Raw genomic sequence first — 20,460 nt, 5'->3', positions numbered from 1 at the left:
TCATTGAATATTTCAAAATAACGCTTCAGAGAATAAAGCAACCTTAAAATATTAGTGCATCATTCAATATCTATCTGTTTTTTTCTAAATTTCTGTTTTAATTCCTCTCCTCCACCCCCATCTCTTTAAAGTTTGTGAGAAGATTTGTAGCTCGGGTGCTTGTTGTTTTGGTTCTGTTCACCGAGCTGGGAATTTGTGTTGCAGACGTTTCGTTCCCTGACTCAGTGCTTGGGAGTCTCCTGTGCTGTTTCCTCCGGCATTTATAGTTGCTTATCTCTGCCGCTTCCGGTTGTCAGTTCCAGCTGTCTGCTGCAGTGGACTCATCTCTTACGATGTCTCTCTCTCTCTGTCTCTCTCTCTCTCTGTCTCTCTCTCTCTGTCTCTCTCTCTCTCTCTCTCTCTGTCTCTCTCTCTCTGTCTCTCTCTCTCTCTGTCTCTCTCTCTCTGTCTCTCTCTCTCGTTCTCTGTCTGTCTGTCTCTCTCCCCCTCCCTCCCCCTTGCTCACACGCGCACACGCTCTTGTTCTCGCTCTCTTTCTCTCTCTCGCTCTCTTTCTCTCTCCCCTTTGTCTCTCGCTCTCTCTCTCTCTCTCCCCCCCAGTCTCTCTTTCTCTCCCTCGCGCTCTCCCTTGCTCTCTCTCTCTCTCTCTCTCTCTCTCTGTCTCACTCTCTCATTCTCTCTTTCTCACTCCTCCTTATCCTTTAATCTCCGTTTAAAGGATTCAGCTTCCCTTGAAGCCTTTGCACCTGCTGAGCTGACTTGCTCGCATTTTAAGTCACCTTCAAGCCAAATGGTTTCGTTGGCAAGAAAATTATTTAAATACCATGATTATTTTAATGCTTTTGTATCCTTCCCAGGGCGAGGAGAAAGAAAATCTATGCTTCCTACCATTAATTCCCAGTCATGGAGTCATCAACATTGTAACAAGCCCTTTGATCCAACTCCCAAACAATGCTAGTCCTATTTTCCTATGTTTGGCCCATTTCCCTCTAAACCGTTCATATCCATGTACTGTCCAAATACCTTTTAAGTGAGGAAGGCGTTTGGTATGCTTTCCTTTATTGGTCAGAGTATCGAGTACAGGAGTTGGGAGGTCATGTTGCAGCTGGACAGCACATAGGTTAGGCCACTGTTGGAATATTGCATGCAATTCTGGTCTCCTTCCTATCGGAAGGATGTTGTGAAACTTGAAAGGGTTCAGAAAAGATTTACAAGGATGTTGCCAGGGTTGGAGGGTTTGAGCTACAGGGAGAGGCTGAACAGGCTGGGGCTGTTTTCCCTGGAGCGTCGGAGGCTGAGGGGTGACCTTATAGAGGTTTACAAAATTATGAGGGGCACAGATAGGATAAATAGACAATAGGCTCAGCACTGACTCTCTGACGGTGTGACACTCCCTCAGCACTGACCCTCTGACAGTGTGACACTCTCTCAGCACTGACCCTCTGACGGTGTGGTGCTCCCTCAGCACTGACTCTGTGGCACACTGATGCCTTTGCACTGATCTGGGTTGTCAGCTTTTTGTGTGTTCTTAGTCCTGGAAGTGGGAATTAAATCACTCACCTTCTGATCAACAGATGAGAATGTCGGCAGTGGAGTGACTCTGTAATGTTATTCTGCAGTAATAGGCCAGGGCCCAAGTGGATGTTACTTTCTTACCAGACTAGTAGTGGGTGACTGGTCTTTTTTAAGTGTTGATGCAAAAGGTGAACTTTGGGACATTGCATCTTACACTCATCAGAACGATTTGCAGGAAATACCAAAGTAAAGGGAAAACAGCATTTATATTCATAGAGGAGTGTGTTGATTGGTGAGCAAGTGAACTCTGGTGGGGGTGTTGCCAGAGACAGTGTCCACTGCGGATGATTGACAGTTAACTGCCAGACTTTGTTAAAAATTTATACCAAGAAGGTTGATCAAGGCTTTGCTGAGAAACAAGCAAGTTTATTCCATTGAGTTTAAAAAGATGCAGTATGTTCTTACTGTCTGTAAAAATCAGGATCCTGTGTATCAATAAACGTTAAGTGGCAATACACTCGACTGCACCATGCTGTGAATCATCCGACATTGACTGTACACACTCCGGATTATTCAGTGATTGGGAAACATTTGGTGTATCTTCTGAATTGTCCTGCTAAACGCAAAACAAAAATCTTTTGTCAGCACTTCTCAAGATCTGTACGACCAAATGGCTGATTCTCGTTAACGTCGGGAAGTTTTGTCATTGTCACGCTTCGGATTTCCAAATTGTGCAGTGCCTTCTGTATTCGCAGCCATTATGTGAATCTCTTGATGTATATTTTACAGTGGGCTCATTAACCCCACACACTTACTCAGCCGCTTGCTACAGTGTGCTGCTGATCAATGTGCAGGTTCAGCAATGTTCCAGGCAGCTTAACGATGTTTGAAGGGATAATGGCTGAGGATGATTTGAGCTGGGCCTTTCCTCACTGCAGCCAAGAAAGTTTTAACTGCTCAAGTTCCTTCTCCTGGTGCAGAACAACTTGTGGCGTGACTTTGTATCTTTTCAAACTGCTTCGTCCTGAGCGTCCCGTCACCTTCTCACTTGTGATCTTGTCGAGACATTTAACAATGGGTGAATACAATAGGGTGACTACTGAGACCGTGTATCTCCAGGCGAACGGGTCTAAATCCAGGGAAACAAAGGCTCGTCCATTTAAGACAGCACGGGCTTGATGGGTAGAATGGCTGTAATGATTCAGTAGTTCTTTTCTGAGCACTTTATTCTCTCAAAGAGTCATTGGTCTTTGCAATTCTCCAACCCCGAGAGCATTTGCGGCTGGATTGTTGAACATAGTTGAGGCTCAGTTAAAATTTTGATTGACAGTTGAGTCAAGGGGCTTCGGGGAATAGAGAGCCAAGTGCAGCTAAGGCCGCAAGCAGTTCAGCCACAGTCTTACCAAAGTTGAGGGACCTAATCCTATTTCCTATGTTCCTGAACCTCATGCTTTGTCTGAGCAATCATAGAATCCCTGCAGTGTGGAAAGAGGCCATTCACTCCATCAAGTCCACACCAACCCTCAGAAGAGCATCCCCACCCAGACCCATATACCATTACTCCATATCTTTCCTGGCTAATGCACCTAACCTCCACAACCCTGGATACTACGGACAATTTCCCACGGCCAATCCATCTAACCGGCACATCTTTGGACTGTGGCAGGAAACTGGCGCACCCAGAGCAAACCCACACAGACACAAGGAGAACGTGCAAACTCCACACAGACAGTCACCTGAGGGTGGAATCGAACCTGGGTCCTTGGTGCTGTGAGGCAGCAGTGCTAACCATGGTGCCAGCCAGTAAAGATCATGGGTTTAAGTTTCAGGCGATTTTGGACTTGGCATTCTGCGACTAGAGTCCAGAATCGGAGAGTTGGGAGCCCTGTCATGTATCTCGATGTTTAAACTGCTCACAGTGTGAGAGCGCTGCCTACTCATGTAGCAGCTCCATCTCGCACTTCCCTCGGGTTCTGTCTGTGTCACCAGGACTGAAAGTTGCAAGAGTCGATTGTTACTTCACTGAGGGGGTCTCGTGATGCTCAGAGCTGTGCCTGTTGAGAGTCGTGCTGTTGTACAGTATTTTGTGTATCATCCTAATCTCACTAAAATCGCCCACTGCTCTTGCTTTTCAGGTATGCCAGAGATTCCCAGTATGGTGCAATCAGCGAGTATTTTTCTGCTCCAGTAGCTTAGTGACCTCTAATGGTGAGTAACACAAAACCCAATCGGGGGCTCAACTATGTTTTTGTTTCTCAAAAATCCTCTTTGATTGCTACGACAATTCGGTCAAGGGCTCGACTGAACAGTTGATGCTTTAGCAAAGAGCAGTTCCAAAAATAGAGAAAAACCTGCACTTCATTTAAAATAGAAGTATAATGTATACTATTCAAGACTGCCAGATGTCTCGAGCCACTTTATGGCCATTGAAAGACAACCAACTTGTACACAGCAACATCCCAGAGATGATAATGTGACAAAAACAAGATCGTCATTTTGTCTGATAGTGGTTGAGGGATAAATATTGGTCCAATTCTCCTTTTTGAGAGATTACTGTCATATAAACTGTGGGGTTTATGTGTTCATTTTTAGTGTTGTTTGTTATGAATTGGGTTTTCTGTGTGTTTGAAGTTAATAAGTAACTTGTAAGTATTTCTGTCGTCATGGTAATTTCTGTTTAAAAATAGGTTTTAGAGGCCTGAGTGAATGGGTTTTGTGCAATATTGATGGACTTCTTTGTTTATTTAGATGGTTTTGTGACCAACATGTGAAATACTGTTGGACACTTTGGGGAGTCAGTACGACGAGGGGAAAGTGAGGACTGCACATGCTGGAGATCAGAGTTAACAAGTGTGGTGCTGGAAAAGCCCCACAGCTGGTCAGTCAGCATCCGAGGAACAGGAGAGCCGATGTTTCAGGCATTGACCCTTGATAAAGCACTTATGCCTTAAACTTCAACTCTCCTGCTCCTCGGATGCTGCCTGACCTGCTGTGCTTTTCCAGCACCACATTTCTTGATTTTGAGGAGTTGTTTGCTTTTAATCATAAGGAAATGCCCATCGCTGAGAGAGACTTTTAGTTTCACTTTTGACTTTAAGTAGGCCAGACCTCCTAAAGATCTTGGCATAGGATGGCAGAATAGAGCAGAGCTTCTGAGAAGGGAAGGATTATATAGTGAGCCAGGCTATCTTAGAGTAAAAAAACTGGTGTTAGTCATGGACCAGATGTGTTGGAATAAAGCTGAGTACATTTAAGCCAGTGTGTGATATATCCTGGAAAAAATTGGAATTCTAATCCACACGTTGAAGTCACAAGTGACTTAAACCTACTTAAAAGCGTAACATACAGGGACTCTGGAGTAAGTGTGATGTAAGTATAAAATTGTGCATTGAGTAATATACCGAGTGTTTTGGGTCCCATGCTAATGCTGTTTCATTTATTTTCAATTTATAACAGTGTGTTTTGGGAACGATGGGATTATAATTGGGATTATAATTATGATGTAATTATACTTGGGGATTAATCGATTGCAGTGGTTCAAAAAGACAGCTCATTACCAATTTCTCGAGGGCAACTAAGGGTGCACAATAAATGTTGGCCCAATCAGCAACACTCCCCTCTCATGAATAAATTTTTAACATACTTTTACCATATGTTTTAAAAATCTTTGTGAATTATAAATCAATAGTTTGTTTTATTCTATTTTATCATCATTTCCTATGTAATAAACTTGTTTTATTGTTAAAGCATTGCGTGCTTGAGTTTCAAGGAGAGATTGCTGCGTTAAAACCAAAACAAATCATAGATTCATAGAGATGTACAGCATTGGTCCAACCCGTCCATGCCGACCAGATATCCCAACCCAATCTAGTCCCACCTGCCAGCACCCGGCCCATATCCCTCCAAACACTTCCTATTCATATACCCGTCCAAATGCCTCTTAAATGTTGCAATTGTACCAGCCTCCACCACTTCCTCTGGCAACTCATTCCATACACGTACCACCCTCTGTGTGAAAATGTTGCCCCGTAGGTCTCTTTTATATCTTTCCCCTCTCACCCTAAACCTATGCCCTGCAGTTCTGGACTTCGCCCACCCCAGGGAAAAGACTTTGCCTATTTACCCTATCCATGCCCCTCATAATTTTGTAAACCTCTATAAGGTCAACCCTCAGCCTCCGATGCTCCAGGGAAAACAGCCCCAGCCTGTTCAGCCTCTCTCTTCAAAATAGCTGACTTATCAATGAATAACATCATCTGGCACGTAATATCGCTGAGATCTTTTAGTTCCACCTGATGATGTGGAAAGGGTTTGATTTTAATTTCTCATGTGCGTCTGACAGTGTGGGACTTCCTGCAGTACTGCACCGGAGTATCAGCATAGATTTTTGCCCTCAAGTTCTAGCATGAGACTTGAACCTGGAACCCTGTGATTCAGAGGCTAGAGTGCTGCCCACTGAGCCACAACTGAATGGTCATCTGGTAGCAACCACTTGTATTTATGCTGCAGCTTTAATACTGCCAAACACCTCAAAGTGTTTTAGTGGAGTGTAATCAAACTCAAAACTCGGATGAAGGTACATACAAAGATACATTTCACACAGTCTTAGTGGGGGAGTGTGAAGTAGAAAGGGTTTCTGAGCAAGTCCTGAGTTTGGGACATTTATGGCTGAAGGCTTGGCCATTGGTTGTTGAAAGTACAGGAGTAAGGGATGCGGAAGCTAGAGAAAGAGGGATACATGTTTCTCAGAGAGTCCTAGGGCTGGTGGATGTTGGAGGGGTGTGGAGGCCCAGGGCCTACAACAGGTTGATTGTGATCCCTGTCCTGTTCGGCTGCTTTTGTTCCCTCCCAAGTTATTTAATCCCACGCTGTTCCCATCAGATACTGACGCTCCTGAGTGAATTCTGGCTTGGGTTGTATCCATGGGGACAAGATGAGGCCATTCAGCCCCTCCAGTCTGACTCTTTATCATTCTTCCACCAAGCTCTGTTCTTTTGAGTCCTTCCCATAATCTCTCCTGGGAACTTGGGGAAACTCAGTGAGTCCTTTGATCATCATTTGACAGCTTTCCTCCTTATACCTTTAACCACTGAAGGCACTGTTCAGACTGTTACTTGGGGAAGTCGCTCCGTTGCAGCCTAAAGAAATTTCCTGCCTGCCCAAGGTCTTGACTGAATTATTCCAATATTTCACTTGCTGTTGCTGTCACGGATCTGTCTGAACTGAGAGCTCAGTGGAACAATGATTAATGTACTTCAGCACCAGCCTTTGTGACTCTTCTGATTTGTACCTGGTCCGAGAGTCAGGCAATTGATGACTTCCTTAATTTATCGCAGACTATTTTCCTGGTAGCTTCCCATCACTCATCTCCTCTTCTGCAGCGTTCTCACAGGGACCCATGTATTGTAGAATCACAGGCCTATACTCTCTTTCTGTTTATATAGAAACCTGAAAGGAGCATACTCCTCTGAGTGAGAAGCATCGACAGTACAGAAGGATGCCATTTGTCCCACTGTGTCTGTACCAGTTCCTGAAAGAGTTACTCAACTACTCCCATTCTCCAGCCCTACCTCTGTAGCTCCCTCAATCCATTACATTTATGGAAGATTATGGAATCAAGGTCTAGGCCGAGTACTGAAGGAGCGCTGCTCTGTCACTGTTTTGGATGAGATGCTAAATAATGCCATCTTTCCCCACAGATCGGCCAAAAAGACCCCTGGGCTCAATTTTTGGAAACAGCAGGGGACGTTCTCTCGGGCCTCCTGTCAGATGTTTCTCCAACAACCACTCTGCATGAATCAGTTGTTGCTAGCGAGTTTTGAGAAGATTTGTAGCTCAGGTTGAGGTTCTGGATGTAGGTTTGCACGCTGAGCTGGACGATATTTTTTCAGACATTTTATCACCATACTGGATGAAGCACTGGTGGTGTAGCCCGTTTGTGGTTTGTGTTTGGGTTTCCTTGGGTTGGTGATGTAATTTCCAGTGGTGACGTCATTTCCCATTCTTTTTCTCGGGGGTGGTAAATGGGATCCAAGTCAATATTTTTGTTGATATAGTTCGGTTGGAATGCCATGCTTCTAGGAATTCTCGTGCGTGTCTCTGTTTGGCTTGTCCTTGGATGGATGTGTTGTCCATGTCGAAGTGGTGTCCTTCCTCATCTGTATGTAAGGATACTAGTGAGAGAAGGTAGTGTCTTTTTGTGGCTAGTTGATGTTCATGTATCCTAGTGGCTAGTTTTCTGCCTGTTTGTTACAGTTCTTGCAAGGTATTTTGTAAATCATTAGTTTTGCTTGTTGCCTGTGTAGGGTCTTTCAAGTTCATTAGCTGCTGTTTTAGTGTGTTGGTGGGTTTGTGATCTACCATGATGCCAAAAGGTCTGAGAAGTCTGGCAGTCATTTCCAAGATGTCTTTGATGTAGGGGAAAATGGCTAGGGTTTCTGGACATGTTTTGTCTGCTTGTTTGGGTTTGTTGCTGAGAAATCGGCGGACTGCGTTCATTGGGTACCCATTCTTTTTGAATACACGGTATAGGTGATTCTCCTCTGCTCTGCGTAGATTAGATTAGATTACTTACAGTGTGGAAGCAGGCCCTTCGGCCTAACAAGTCCACACCGACCCGCCGAAGTGCAACCCACCCATTCCCCTACATTTCCCCCCTACCTAACACTACGGGCAATTTAGCATGGCCAATTCACCTGACCTGCACATCTTTGGTCTGTGGGAGGAAACCGGAGCACCCGGAGGAAACCCACGCAGACACGGGGAGAATGTGCAAACTCCACATAGTCAGTCGCGTGAGTCGGGAATTGAACCCGGGTCTCTTGCGCTGTGAAGCAGGAGTGCTAACCACTGTGCCACCGTGCTGCCCAGAAAGTTCCTCTATGCCTCAGTGTGTGTTGGCTCATTGAAGTAATGTTCTGATGCAACTTCTTTTGTGGATGTTGGGATGATTTGTTTCTGTAGTTCAGTATTTGGTCTGTATTTGTTGTTTTCCTCTAGACACTGGTTTGAAGTTCCCCATTGGCTTTTTGCTCTACTGTGACATCTAGGAATGGCAGTTTGTTGTTGTTTTCCTCCTCGTTAGTGAATTTTATGCCAGTAAGGGGATTATTCATGGTCTTGATGGTTTCCTGTAATTTGTTTTGTTTAGTGATGGCAAAGTTGTCATCCACATAACAGACCCAAAGTTTAGGTTGAATGGTTAGCAGAGCTATTTGTTCAAGTCTCTGCATTACTGCCTTTGATAAGAATCCTGATATCGGAGATCCCATGGGTGTTCCATTGGTTTGTCTGTAGGTTTTGTTGTTGAGGGTGAAGTGGGTAGTAAGGTATAGGTCCACTAGCTTGATGACATTGTCCTTGCTGATGAAGTTAGTGGTGTTTGGTGTATGTGCCTTTGGTTCTTTTAATAGTGTAGTCAGTGTTTCCTTGGCCAGGATGATGATGATTGATAGGAACAGGGCTGTTATGTCAAAGGAGACCAACTAGCCACAGAAAGACGTGACCCTCTCTCACTAGTATCCTTACATATGGATGAGGAAGTTGAAAATGTGTTGCTGGAAAAGCATTGCAGGTCAGGCTACATATGGATGAGGAAGGACACCACTTCAGCTGGGACAACACATCCATCCTAGGACAATCCAAACAGAGACACACACAAGAATTCCTCGAATCATTGCACTCCAACCAGGACTCTCACTGACTTCAACAAACACACTGACTTGGATCCCATTTACAACCCCCTGAGAAAAAGAAAAGGAAATGACATCACCAACTCAAGGAAACCCAAACAAACAAATATAAAGTGGGCTACACCACCAGTGCTTCATCCAGAGGCTCACTGAAGATGTTACCTAGTATGGTGACGAAACGTCTGATAATGAACCTTCCAGCTCAGTGAGCAAAGCTACATCCAGAATCAGCTATTGCTTTTCACGTTACTGTCTGTGAGATCTTGCTGTGCGTAAGATGGCTGCTGCATGTCCAACATTGGAACAGGGGCCAAATCAAATGCCCATAAAGTGGCTGCAATCGACTTTGTGGGTGTCTCTGCGGTCATAAAAGGTTGTTTATAAGGGCAGGTCATACACTCCTTTTCCTGCCTCTAACCCACCTCTCATGGCGTTGCACTCATTGTGAGAGAGTGCATAACTTCTTTACTCAGAGAGTAGTTGAGTAGTAAGGGTATGGAATGCTTTGCCTGCAACAGTAGTAGATTCGGCAAGTTTAAGTGCACTTAAGTCGTCATTGGACAGGCAAATGGACGTACGTAGAATAGTACAGGTGGGATGGGCTTCAGATTAGTATGACAGGGTGGCGCAAAATCGAGGGCTGGAGAGCCTTTACTGCGCTGTAATGTTCTATGTTCTATAACCTTCAGCAATGGAGTTCACATGAAGGGTAAAGTGCTCAATAGAGTTTGTAGATAATTGGACCAAGGTGAGCAGATATGTTTCAGGCAGCATGGTGGTTCAGTGGTTAGCAATGCTGCCTCACAGACAGTCACCCGAAGTCGTAATCAAATCCGGATCCCTGGCGCTATGTGGAGTTTGCACATTCTCCTCGTGTCTGCGCGGGTTTCCTCCAGGTGCTCCGGTTTCCTCCCACAGTCCAAAGATGTGCAGGTTGGATGGATTGACCATGGGAAATTGTCCATTGCATCCAGGGACATGCAGGCTAGGTGGGTTAGCTATAGGAAATGCAAGGTTATAGGGATACGGTTGGGTCTGGGTCAGGGTGGGGTGCTCTTCAGGAGAGTCAGGGTGGACTTGATGGGCTGAATAGCCTCTTTCTGCACTGAAGGGATTCTATATTTGGTCCCCACTTGAACAGCATCCATTCTGTCCTTTCCTTTGATAAATGCACGATGAATTTGTGTGCACCAAAATAATGGAAACTGGAGCAACAACTTCTCTTGTCACTGTCCTGCCAATGGTAGTTTCAGCTCCTCTACTGGTGGGAGGGTTCAATTACAGGCAGGTATTTTACAGATGCACTTGCTATTCAAAATATAGTCTCTCAGCCAGGTGAGATATTAATGTCCAGTTGCTTCTAAAATCTGAATCTCAGGCTGATATTGATGCTTGAAATTGGGACTGTCCTTTGGTCCAAATTCAAAACCAAATGATTCTGCCAATCTTTCCAAATCTGAAAATGTCAATGCACTGTGGGGATTGAGGATATATTGTCAGCTTCAGCAAAATAATAGATTTCAACTTGAGTTTGTTCAAATTTACTGTTCAGGAATTTGACCAGCATTGTTTCAATTTCTCCTGGTTGTTGCTACTGACCTGTTTTTGCTCTGTTTTGGGTTTTAGTGAACCCAGGATTTTGGAAACAGTCTTTTCTCTCCTCCAGTCACTCAATGAAGCAAAGGTTCCATCCCTGAGCACCACATCGCATGCTATACTCACCTTAATGCAATGGCTGCTGGTAGGTAACACGTCTACACTCTCCTCCAGCTCCCACAGCCCTCTGAGACCGTTGCTGTCCTGCAGTCTGAGGTTTGCAAATCCCTTGCTTCCATCACATTGCTGTCAGTGGCTGTGCCTTCAGATCCCTGAGCCCCAGCTCAAGGTCTCCCTTGGTTAAACCTCACCACTTCACCCTCCTGCTTTAACCTACCTCTTTGGCCAAGCAGTTGGCCAATCAGGTGTCTCCTCCTTGACTCGCTTGTCCCATGGTGCTCCTGTGAGGCACCCTGAATGGTTTGAACCATGTTGAAGGTGCTATATAAATGCACATAATTGTGAGGAGGAATGAGGTGTGCTGTCAATCCCAGGGTTCTCTCCCATCTGTTGACCAAGTCTACACTGAGGAGTAGACAGACGTTAGTCATTTTACTGCTTCAGCTGATGAGATTCACTGCCAAGTTCAGGGACCCAGAAATCTATCAATCTCGCTTGACCAGACAGCATGAAGTGCTCCTTAAGTTTACACAGTTTATGGCCCTGCTCATATCTCAACTTATTTAAACACAGTATCTGGCATTTATTACAAACATTGTTGTAATATTTATGTCAAACTAGACCTCGTTTCTGTCAACAGCTGGAGAAGTGTTTCTCTGGTAGAAAGCTACTGTGGAACCTGAACCAAGTCTGAGCCCTTTTGTTTGAATCACTTGTGGGCTGTGTACATCGTTGGTTGGGCCAGCCTTTCTTACCTGTCCCTAATTTCCTTGGAGAAGGTGGGGGTGAGCTGCCTTCTTGAACCACTGCAGTCCATGTGCTGTACGTATACTCTTAGGGAGGGAGATCCAGACTTCAAGAAGGGAATGGCGATATATTTCCAAGTCCGGATGGTGAATGGCTCAGAGGAGTACGGTTGGTGGTGTTCCCATATACCTGCTGACCTTGTCTTTCTAGATGGTAGAGCTTGAGTTTAGAAGGTGCTATTGGACAAGCTTGAGTGAATTTCAGCAGTGCATCTTGTAGATGGTACACACTGTTGCTACTGAGCGTTGGTGGTTGAGGGAGTGATTTTTTGTGGATGTGGTGCCATTCAAGTGAGGGCTGCTTTGTCCTGGATGGTGTCAAGCTTCTTGAGTGTTTTGGAGCTGCCCCCCATCCAGGCAAGTGAGGGGTGTTTCATCACACTTGGGCTGGCCTTGGGGAGTCGGGAGGTGAGTTACTCGTTGGAGAATTCCCATCCTCTGACCTGCTTCTGTAACAATGAACATTGTACCAAACTGAACCATTTTAACAGAAAATGATCAAAAAAGCTTTTGGGGTGTCAGCTTTTATGTCAGTAAGTGTGGGATACAAGACTCGGGGGGTCTGAATGGCCAGCAGCTGTTAAAATGATGCTGTTCTTCCCCTGTTGCTTTCAAGTCGGACTCCAGCCTTTCAATAGAACCTGCGATAGTCTGAAATAAATCATTGCAGCAGGTTTGTGATGGGCGTTTGAGGTCAAAAACATACGGTCAGATCCCACAAGCATCAAAGAGATAGTTGGGATCGAGGAGCTGAATGGCCTGCTCCAATTGCTTCTGCTCTTTTGAGGTCTCAACAACAAAATCTTGCATTGATATAGCACACCTGATGTCCTGTAGTTGAGGGGTGAGCAAAAGCTTGGCCCAGGACCTGGATTTTCAGGAGATGTTGAGGGAGATGAAAGGGTTTAATGAGGGAATTGTTGAGCACATCTGCCAATTGCTGAAGCTTTTAAAATCTGGGATGTACAAAGGGCCAGGATTTAGGGAACACAAAGAGATTTTTAAAATCCATTACATGGGATTTGGGCATCACTGGCTAGGTCAGCATTTATTACCAACTAGGCTACAGTGAGGACTGCAGATGCTGGAGATCAGAGTCGAGAGTGTGGTGCTGGAAAAGCACAGCAGGTCAGATAGCATCCGAGGAGCAGGAGATTCGAGGTTTCGGGCAAGAGCCCTTCCTGATGAATGCCGATATTCCTGCTCCTCGAATGCTGCCTGACCTGCTGTGCTTTTTCAGCACCACACACACTCGATTTATTACCAACTGTAAAAAATTAACTCCCCAGAGGACAGTTAATAGTCAACCACATTGCTGTGGGCTTGGAGTCAAATGTAGGCCAGTCAAGGTAAGGATATTAGTGATGGCTTTTCCCTGACGATTGACACATAGTCCAAGTTTAGAATTCTAGATTGTTATTTGAATTCAAACTCCACCATCTGCCATGGCAGGATTTGAACCCAGATCCCCAGATCAATAACAAGATTTCTGGATTAATAGTCTAGCTGTAATACCACTAGGCCATTATCTGCCCGTATTAAGAGGAGCTCTGGTAATGAACAGCATGGTGTCTCAGTGGTTAGCACTGCTGCCCCACGATACCAGGGACCCAGGTTCGATTCCACTCTCAGGTGACTCTGTGTGGAGTTTGTACCTTCTCCCCGTGCCTGCATGTCCTCTGGGTGCTCTGGTTTCCTCCCACAGCCCAAAAATGTACAGATTAGAGTGGATTGGCCATGCTAAATTGTCACATAGTCCCCAGGAATGTGCAGATTAGGATGGATTGGCCATGGGAAATGCATAGGGTAGGGGGTTGATCCTAGGTGGGATACACTTTTGGAAGGTCGGTGCAGACACAGTGAGCCGAATGGCCTGCTTCCACACTGTAGGGATTCTATGAAGGAGATTATACAGACATCAAGGAGGGATCAGTGAGATCATTGAAGTTAAATTGTGTCTTTGTACAACTGACTAACTGAATTCTCACCTATGATCTTCTCACTTATCTTATCTCTGTGCACAGATGTAAGTGTTGTTTACCAGAATGGTTTACCCGTCCTCTCTGTGACCCTGCCATCTCGGCGAGAGCGTTGCCAGTTCACACTTCGGCCCATCTCCGACTCCGTGGGCGTTTTCCTAAAGCAACTGCAAGCAGAGGATAAGGGCATTGACCGAGTGGCTATCTACACTCCAGGTATTCCATCCGGATTTGCACTCTGCTTTAATACAGTGATGGAGACTGTTGTGGGGTAACGTGTTCTTGCACCTTTGCTCATGTCGGGTTTGAACTCGAAACTTCCTTCACACTGTTTTCAAAGTCTAATCCTTAAAAACATAGAAAGCAGGAGTAGGCCATTCGTCCCTTCAAATCTGCTCAGCCATTCAATATGATCATGGCTGATCATCGAACTCCGTACCTGTTCCCACTTTCTCCCCATACCCATTGATCCCTTAAGCCCGGAGAACTCTGTCTAACACCTTCTCCTTGAAAAAATGCAACATTTTGGCCTCAACTGCCTGTTGTGGCAGAGATTTCCACAGGTAAAAACAATGACTGCAGATGCTGGAAACCAGATTCTGGACTAGAGTGGTGCTGGAAAAGCACAGCAGTTCAGGCAGACTTCGATTTCCCTGCTCCTCGGATGCTGCCTGAACTGCTGTGCTTTTCCAGCACCACTCTAATCCAGAAAGTGATTTCCACAGGCTCACCACTCTACAGGTGAAGAAATCTCTCCAAATCTCAGTCCGAAACAGCAAATGGCCTACCCCTGTCTCCTTAAGCTGTTGCCCCGGTTTTGGGATTCCCCCAGTCATCGGGAACACCTTTACCCAAGGTTGAATCTAAATTTCGAGATTAAGCATTAAAGGTTGCAAGGATAAATTAGTTCTATAGTGAAGGCAACATCTAGTTGATAGTTTGCAGTTTTCCGGAATAGGCGTCGTGGTTAAACTCCAACGTTCTCAAAGATTTAGGTTCCTTTTGTTACTACTTAGCATTTCCTGTGGCCCTAAAGGTCACAAGACCATGGGTCAGCACGGTGGCTCAGTGGTTAGCACTGCTGCCTCACAGTGCCAGAGACCTGGGTTCAATTCCCACCTCAGGTGACTGTCTGTGTGGAGTTTGCACATTCTCCCTGTGTCTGCGTGGGTTTCCTCTGGTTGCTCCGGTTTCCTCCCACAGTCCAAAGATGTGCAGGTCAGGTGAATTGGCCATGCTAAATTGTCCATGGTATTAGGTATATTAGTCAGAGGGAAATATAGGGTAGGGGAATGGGTCTGGGTGGGATACTCTTTGGATGGTTGGGCTGAAGGCCCTGTTCTACACTGTAGGAATTCTAATTCTAATAGGTCATTTCCTTCTCTCAAGCACATTAGTGAGCCAAATAGGTTTCCTCAACAATCGACCATGGTCACCATTAGGCCAGAATTTAATTCCCCTTCGTTTTTATTGAATTGAGATTTCGCCACCTGCCCCAAGGTGGGATTTGAATCCATGTCTCCAGCTCGTTAATTATTCTGGGACTCTGGTTTATTAATCCAATGACTTTACCACCACACTACCACCTCCCCGCCCATGGTGTTTCCGTGTGACTGCTGCCCTCAGTTTTGTTTGTGAAGGAGGTAACATTGAATGGGAAAATGGGACTAAATGCTAGAAAAACAATTCCTAAAAGAAAATTAACATGGCAGACAAGGCCACAAAACAGTTAGGATGTTTTGTTTTGGAGCAAGCGGCGTGCGGTCAACTCCCTTGTTCTGGCTTCAATGCGTAGTAAGGTCACTGATGTTGATTTTTCCATTTGATACATAACCACAACAATGTCATCCCCTGAGGATTCTGCTGAAAACCAGCCAGATTCTCAGTGTCAGCCTTCCGAAAGGTGAGATCTGTAGCTTCTCCTCATGAAGTTACTATTGGGTAGCACAGCCAAATACTGCAAGTTTCTGTCATTGAACATAGCAGGAAGAGACTGAGTGTTGCCCCATGAGCCAGCTCCACCATTCACTCACTCAGCATCCCCCCTCCCCCCCTGTTATCCCTCACTTCCCTCTCTGTCTCAGCCTGGAATATACTGGGAGAGAGTGAGGATTGCAGAGGCTGGAGAGCTGAGTTGAGTGTGTGTGGTGCTGTAAAAGCACAGCAGGTCAGGTGGCATCCGAGGAGCAGGAGAGTTGATGTTTCAGCCATAAGCCCTTCATCAGGATCAAGCTGTTCCTCGGATGCTGCCTGACCTGCTGTGCTTTTCCAGCGCCACACTCTCGACCCCCATGGGTCACAATCCTGCATCTCTGTCACTGAGCACAGTGAGGATTTGTAGTCAACAAGACTGCCTCACCCCCACCTTCTCGAGGGCACAGTCAGTAAATGTACGCCGAACAGGTGAAACCCACATCCTACCAGGGAATCAAAGAAAAACCATTTACAACCCTCTTAGGGGAGAGAATCCCAGCAATATCATCACTGAGTGAGAGGACTTTCTCCTCGTCTCAGTCCTAAACGATTAAGCGTTTAATCCCGAGACACTGTCCTCATGTTCCCAACGCAGTGAAAGCAATCTGAGTTTTCCCTGTCATGTCTGTTCAGAGTTTTGTACATTTCAATCAGACCGCCTTTCACTCTTTGAGACTCCAAGGATGATAAAGCCCAAATTATTGAGCGGGGTTAACTCTCACATCTCTACGCTGCTGTAGCTGCACGGGCAGTGGGTGGTTAGGCACCTGTGGGTAGACTATATTTTTTTTTGTAGTAGTTTAACTATTTATTGTCAATTTATATACAGCTGTGCTTTAGATCCTTCATGTGTACATGAATTCTGTGCCCGATAGCATTAGCAGGCTGGTCACTGCTGAACTTGGCACGCACCATGCCACTGTGTCCACAATCGCAGGTCACTTTACCCTAGTAACATCAGTCCTGTTATAACACAGGATGTTGGTGAGGCCTCTCCTGGGATACTGATCAGGTTGCCCCACTTTGGAAGGTTATTATATAATTGGAGAGGGCTTGGAAAAGATTCATCAGGATGTTGCAGGGGATGGAAAGTCTGAGTCATAGGGAGAGGTTGGATAGGCTGGGAGTTATTTCACTAGAGTGTAGGAGGTTGATGTTTATAAAACTTCGAGGTTTGTAAGATCATCAGGGGCATAGATAAGGTGAATAGCAACGGTCTTTTCCGTAGAGTGGAGGTGTTCAAAACCAGGGTCTACTCCTGTTCTTGTGTCTCATGGAGAGGTGGGTGTTGCAGATAGAAGGAATGATGCTGCTGGGTCCTCCTGTCTGTTCTTGTTGTGTTGCCGTGATACTTGACTGGTCCTGACTCTGTCGGTCCTCCCTCCTAGATGGAGTTCGAATAGCTGCGTCCACAGGAATTGACATCCTGCTTCTTTCTGACTTTAACTTGGTGATAAATGATGTGACACACCATGTACAGCCACCAAAGCAAGGTAAGGTCTTTGATTCCAATACACCCAGCAGCTGAATGTCCAATCCCCCTCCAGCTCTTCCTGCAGGGTTCCTTCTTCCTGCTCTTCCTGCTCCATGGAATTCATATCCTCAGATGCAGTCTCTCTCTCTCTCTCTTTCCTCCCCCACATCTGATCACCCTGCTGCTCTGAACCCACTCCCTGTGATTTCCCCCCCCCATTCCACCCCCCTCTGATAACCCTCCCAATCGCGCCCAGCTCTGATCCCACCCCCCTCTGACGCCCCTTACCGATTTTTTCACCCCACTTTCTGACTCCCCACTCTCTGATTCCCCACTCTCTGATTCCTTCCCCGACTCCCACCCCCCCCAATCGCCCCGTTCCCCCCGATTCCCTCCCTCTCTAATTTCCCAAACTCTTCCCCCCCAATCTCTCTCTCTCTCCCCCCCAATCTCTCTCTCTCTCTCTCTCTCTCTCTCTCTCTCCCCCCAATCTCTCTCTCTCTTCCCCCCCAATCTCTCTCTCTCTTCCCCCCCAATCTCTCTCTCTCTTCCCCCCCAATCTCTCTCTCTCTTCCCCCCCCCAATCTCTCTCTCTCTTCCCCCCCCCCATCTCTCTTCCCCCCCCCCATCTCTCTCTCTCTTCCCCCCCCAATCTCTCTCTCTCTTCCCCCCCCCAATCTCTCTCTCTCTTCCCCCCCCAATCTCTCTCTCTCTTCCCCCCCCAATCTCTCTCTCTCTCTTCCCCCCCCCAATCTCTCTCTCTCTTCCCCCCCCCCCCCATCTCTCTCTCTCTTCCCCCCCATCTCTCTCTCTTCCCCCCCAATCTCTCTCTCTTCCCCCCCCCCAAATATCTCTCTCTGTCTACCCCCAATCTCTCTCTCTCTCCCCCAATCTCTCTCTCCCCCCACTCTCTCTCTCTCTCTCTCTCTCTCCCCCCAATCTCTCTCTCTCTCTCCCCCCAATCTCTCTCTCTCTCTCCCCCAATCTCTCTCTCCCTCGCGCCTCCAGTCTCTCTCTCATCCCCTCCCCAGTCTCTCTCTCGCCCCCCCGCCCCAGTCTCTCTCTCTCGCCCCCCCCACCCCCCACTCTCTCTTGCCCTCTCCACAGTCTCTCTCTCTCTCCCCCCCCCCCCGTCTGTCACTTTTTTCTCTCTCTCTCTCTCTCTCTCTCTCTCTCTCTCTCTCTTTCTTCCCCCCCCCTCTTCCTCCCCCCCCCAGCATCTGTCTCTCTCTCTCTCTCTCATGCTCACTCTCTCCCTGCCTCGCCTTTTTCTCTTCCTGCTTTCGCTCCCTCTCAGTCTGACGGAATGTTTGCTGAGCAGTCTGAGGGTACACAATCTGGCGTGATGCCCCTGTGCCTGAACTGTGATGCTCCAAATCAGACATCTCAGGGTGAGCTGATTGTAAATGGACCTAATGATGTGGGAACTGGATGTCAGTGACTGTCTGGCATGCTACAACTTAGATTCTGTTGCTGGCTAATGGAAACTTGTTCTAATTAATGATGATAGATGCTTGTTACGTGACACCATTCTACTGCTGCTTTCTTTTCCACAAAGGCAAAATAAACAAATTAGACCCTTATCGAAAACAGAAGTAACATTTGCAGAAATGATTGAATCAAACAGAAAACACTTGTATTTATATAGTGTGACATTGTGTCTGTCAAAGCAATTTAAATCGCCTTGAATCTCATTACTGGGAATTGCAGTGACCACCCCACAGACAGACAGGTGACTAGCTACATCAAGCGACATCACAATTCGTACACACTGCGCATAATCCTTCCGTTAGTGTTTAGCTGGAGGTATGTACGCAAAACGTATCAGGCCATTCGGCCCTTGCAGCTGTTCATGCTCCACACAGATGTCCTCGCATCTCCTGTGTGTTTACATAGCTTCTCTCGGTGAGCTCAGTTTGCTGGAAGGCTGGTTTGCGATACAATATGATGCCACCAGCAGGTCAATTCTTGCACCAACTGAGGTTACCATGGCGATCCCACCTCCTCAATCTGTCCCCTCGCCTGAGGAGTAACAACCCTTAGGTTACACCACCATCAGACATCTCTCTCTCTCTCTCTCTCTCTCTCTCTCTCTAATGAGAGCGTAGCCCTCTGATCCTCTGGGATTATGGCAATCTCCCCTGGTTTTGTTTTTAAACCTATTGTTCAGTATTAAACAATGTGTCTCAGGTTCCTGCTGCACCTTCCCAAAATAAGGTCTCTTAAAGTTGCATGATGATGCTGTGAGTATATTTAATTTTCAACTTTTTCAAGAATCCTCACCATAACTTGGGAACAAATCCCAGATGTCCAGCTCAAGGAAGTACCAGACCTTGTGGTTATGAATGAGAATTAATGTTTAACAAATTCATGCAGTGTTTAAAAATAATCTCTTGAATACTTTTGTTTCTTTGATTTTTTTTTAAAAAGTGGCTAAGTGTGGAGATAAGGCTGAGAGTTGAGAATCATTTATGTTTGAGAAGCACAGCAGGTTAGGCAGCATCCGAGGAGCAGGAGAATTGAAGTTTCGGGCAAAAGCCCTTCATCAAGAATGAGGCTAGGGAGATGAATGGGAGGGGGTGGGGATGGGGGGGAAGGTAGCTCAGAGTGTGCATTCCCAGCTACCTTAGCTCCGTACCCACCCCCCCTCCCATTTATCTCTCCACCCCCGAGGCTCCCAGCCTGATTCCTGATGAAGGGCTCTTGGCCGAAACGTTGATTCTCCTGCTCCTCAGATGCTGCCTGACCTGCTGTGCTTTTCCAGCACCCCACTCTCGACTCTGATCTCCAGCATTTGCAGTTCTCACTTTCTCCCAGTCATTTAGGTTTGCTGCGTTCGCTTTCTGATTGGCTGACCAAAGGAAATATGGCCACCTAAGACAGACATTGGTGCTAGGACATTCTGGCTAACGTCCAATCGGAGTTGACCACCCTAGCTTGTTGCTGTGCCCCTGTCCCACTGATGCCTATTTAAAAAAAGTAAAATCCTGCAGATGCTGGAAATCCAAAATGAAAGGTTATTTTGGAAAAAGCTTATTATATCACAGAATGTTTGCAGCGAGAGAAACCGAGCTAACCTTTTGAGTTGATGACCTTCCAAACTGATGCTGGGAGCTTGACTGATCAGAGCTTCACTGGTTTGTGTCAAAGATGTGCATTGACTTGTAATTTTGTTTATCGTCTCCGGAGAGCAGCTTTGGATGAACGAGATTGCATGTGAACCAGTTCAGCGGTTAACTCGACAATTGTGTTGGGTCTGAAACTTTAAAATGTTGCTCTACTGTCCTCTAGTGGTGGGCAAAATG

The 20,460-nt window shown here is 46.2% G+C and overlaps 1 protein-coding gene across 2 annotated transcripts in view; it reads left to right on the top strand.

Moving 5' to 3' along the window:
• The window catches only part of mcu (mitochondrial calcium uniporter), a 155,665-nt gene that overhangs the window by 127,054 nt on the left and 8,151 nt on the right, over positions 1-20,460 (top strand). For both annotated transcript variants that reach the window (XM_072583521.1, XM_072583523.1), the window contains exons 2-4: positions 3,651-3,723; positions 13,753-13,923; positions 17,070-17,174. In XM_072583521.1, the coding sequence (XP_072439622.1) occupies positions 3,651-3,723; positions 13,753-13,923; positions 17,070-17,174 (349 nt within the window). The remainder of the gene's footprint in view (positions 1-3,650; positions 3,724-13,752; positions 13,924-17,069; positions 17,175-20,460) is intronic.

The sequence above is a fragment of the Chiloscyllium punctatum genome, chromosome 13 (genome assembly GCF_047496795.1).
Source record: "Chiloscyllium punctatum isolate Juve2018m chromosome 13, sChiPun1.3, whole genome shotgun sequence".
Lineage (NCBI taxonomy): Eukaryota > Metazoa > Chordata > Chondrichthyes > Orectolobiformes > Hemiscylliidae > Chiloscyllium > Chiloscyllium punctatum.
The sequence above is the reverse complement of the archived record's forward strand: the minus strand, read 5'-3'. Positions and strand labels throughout refer to the sequence as shown.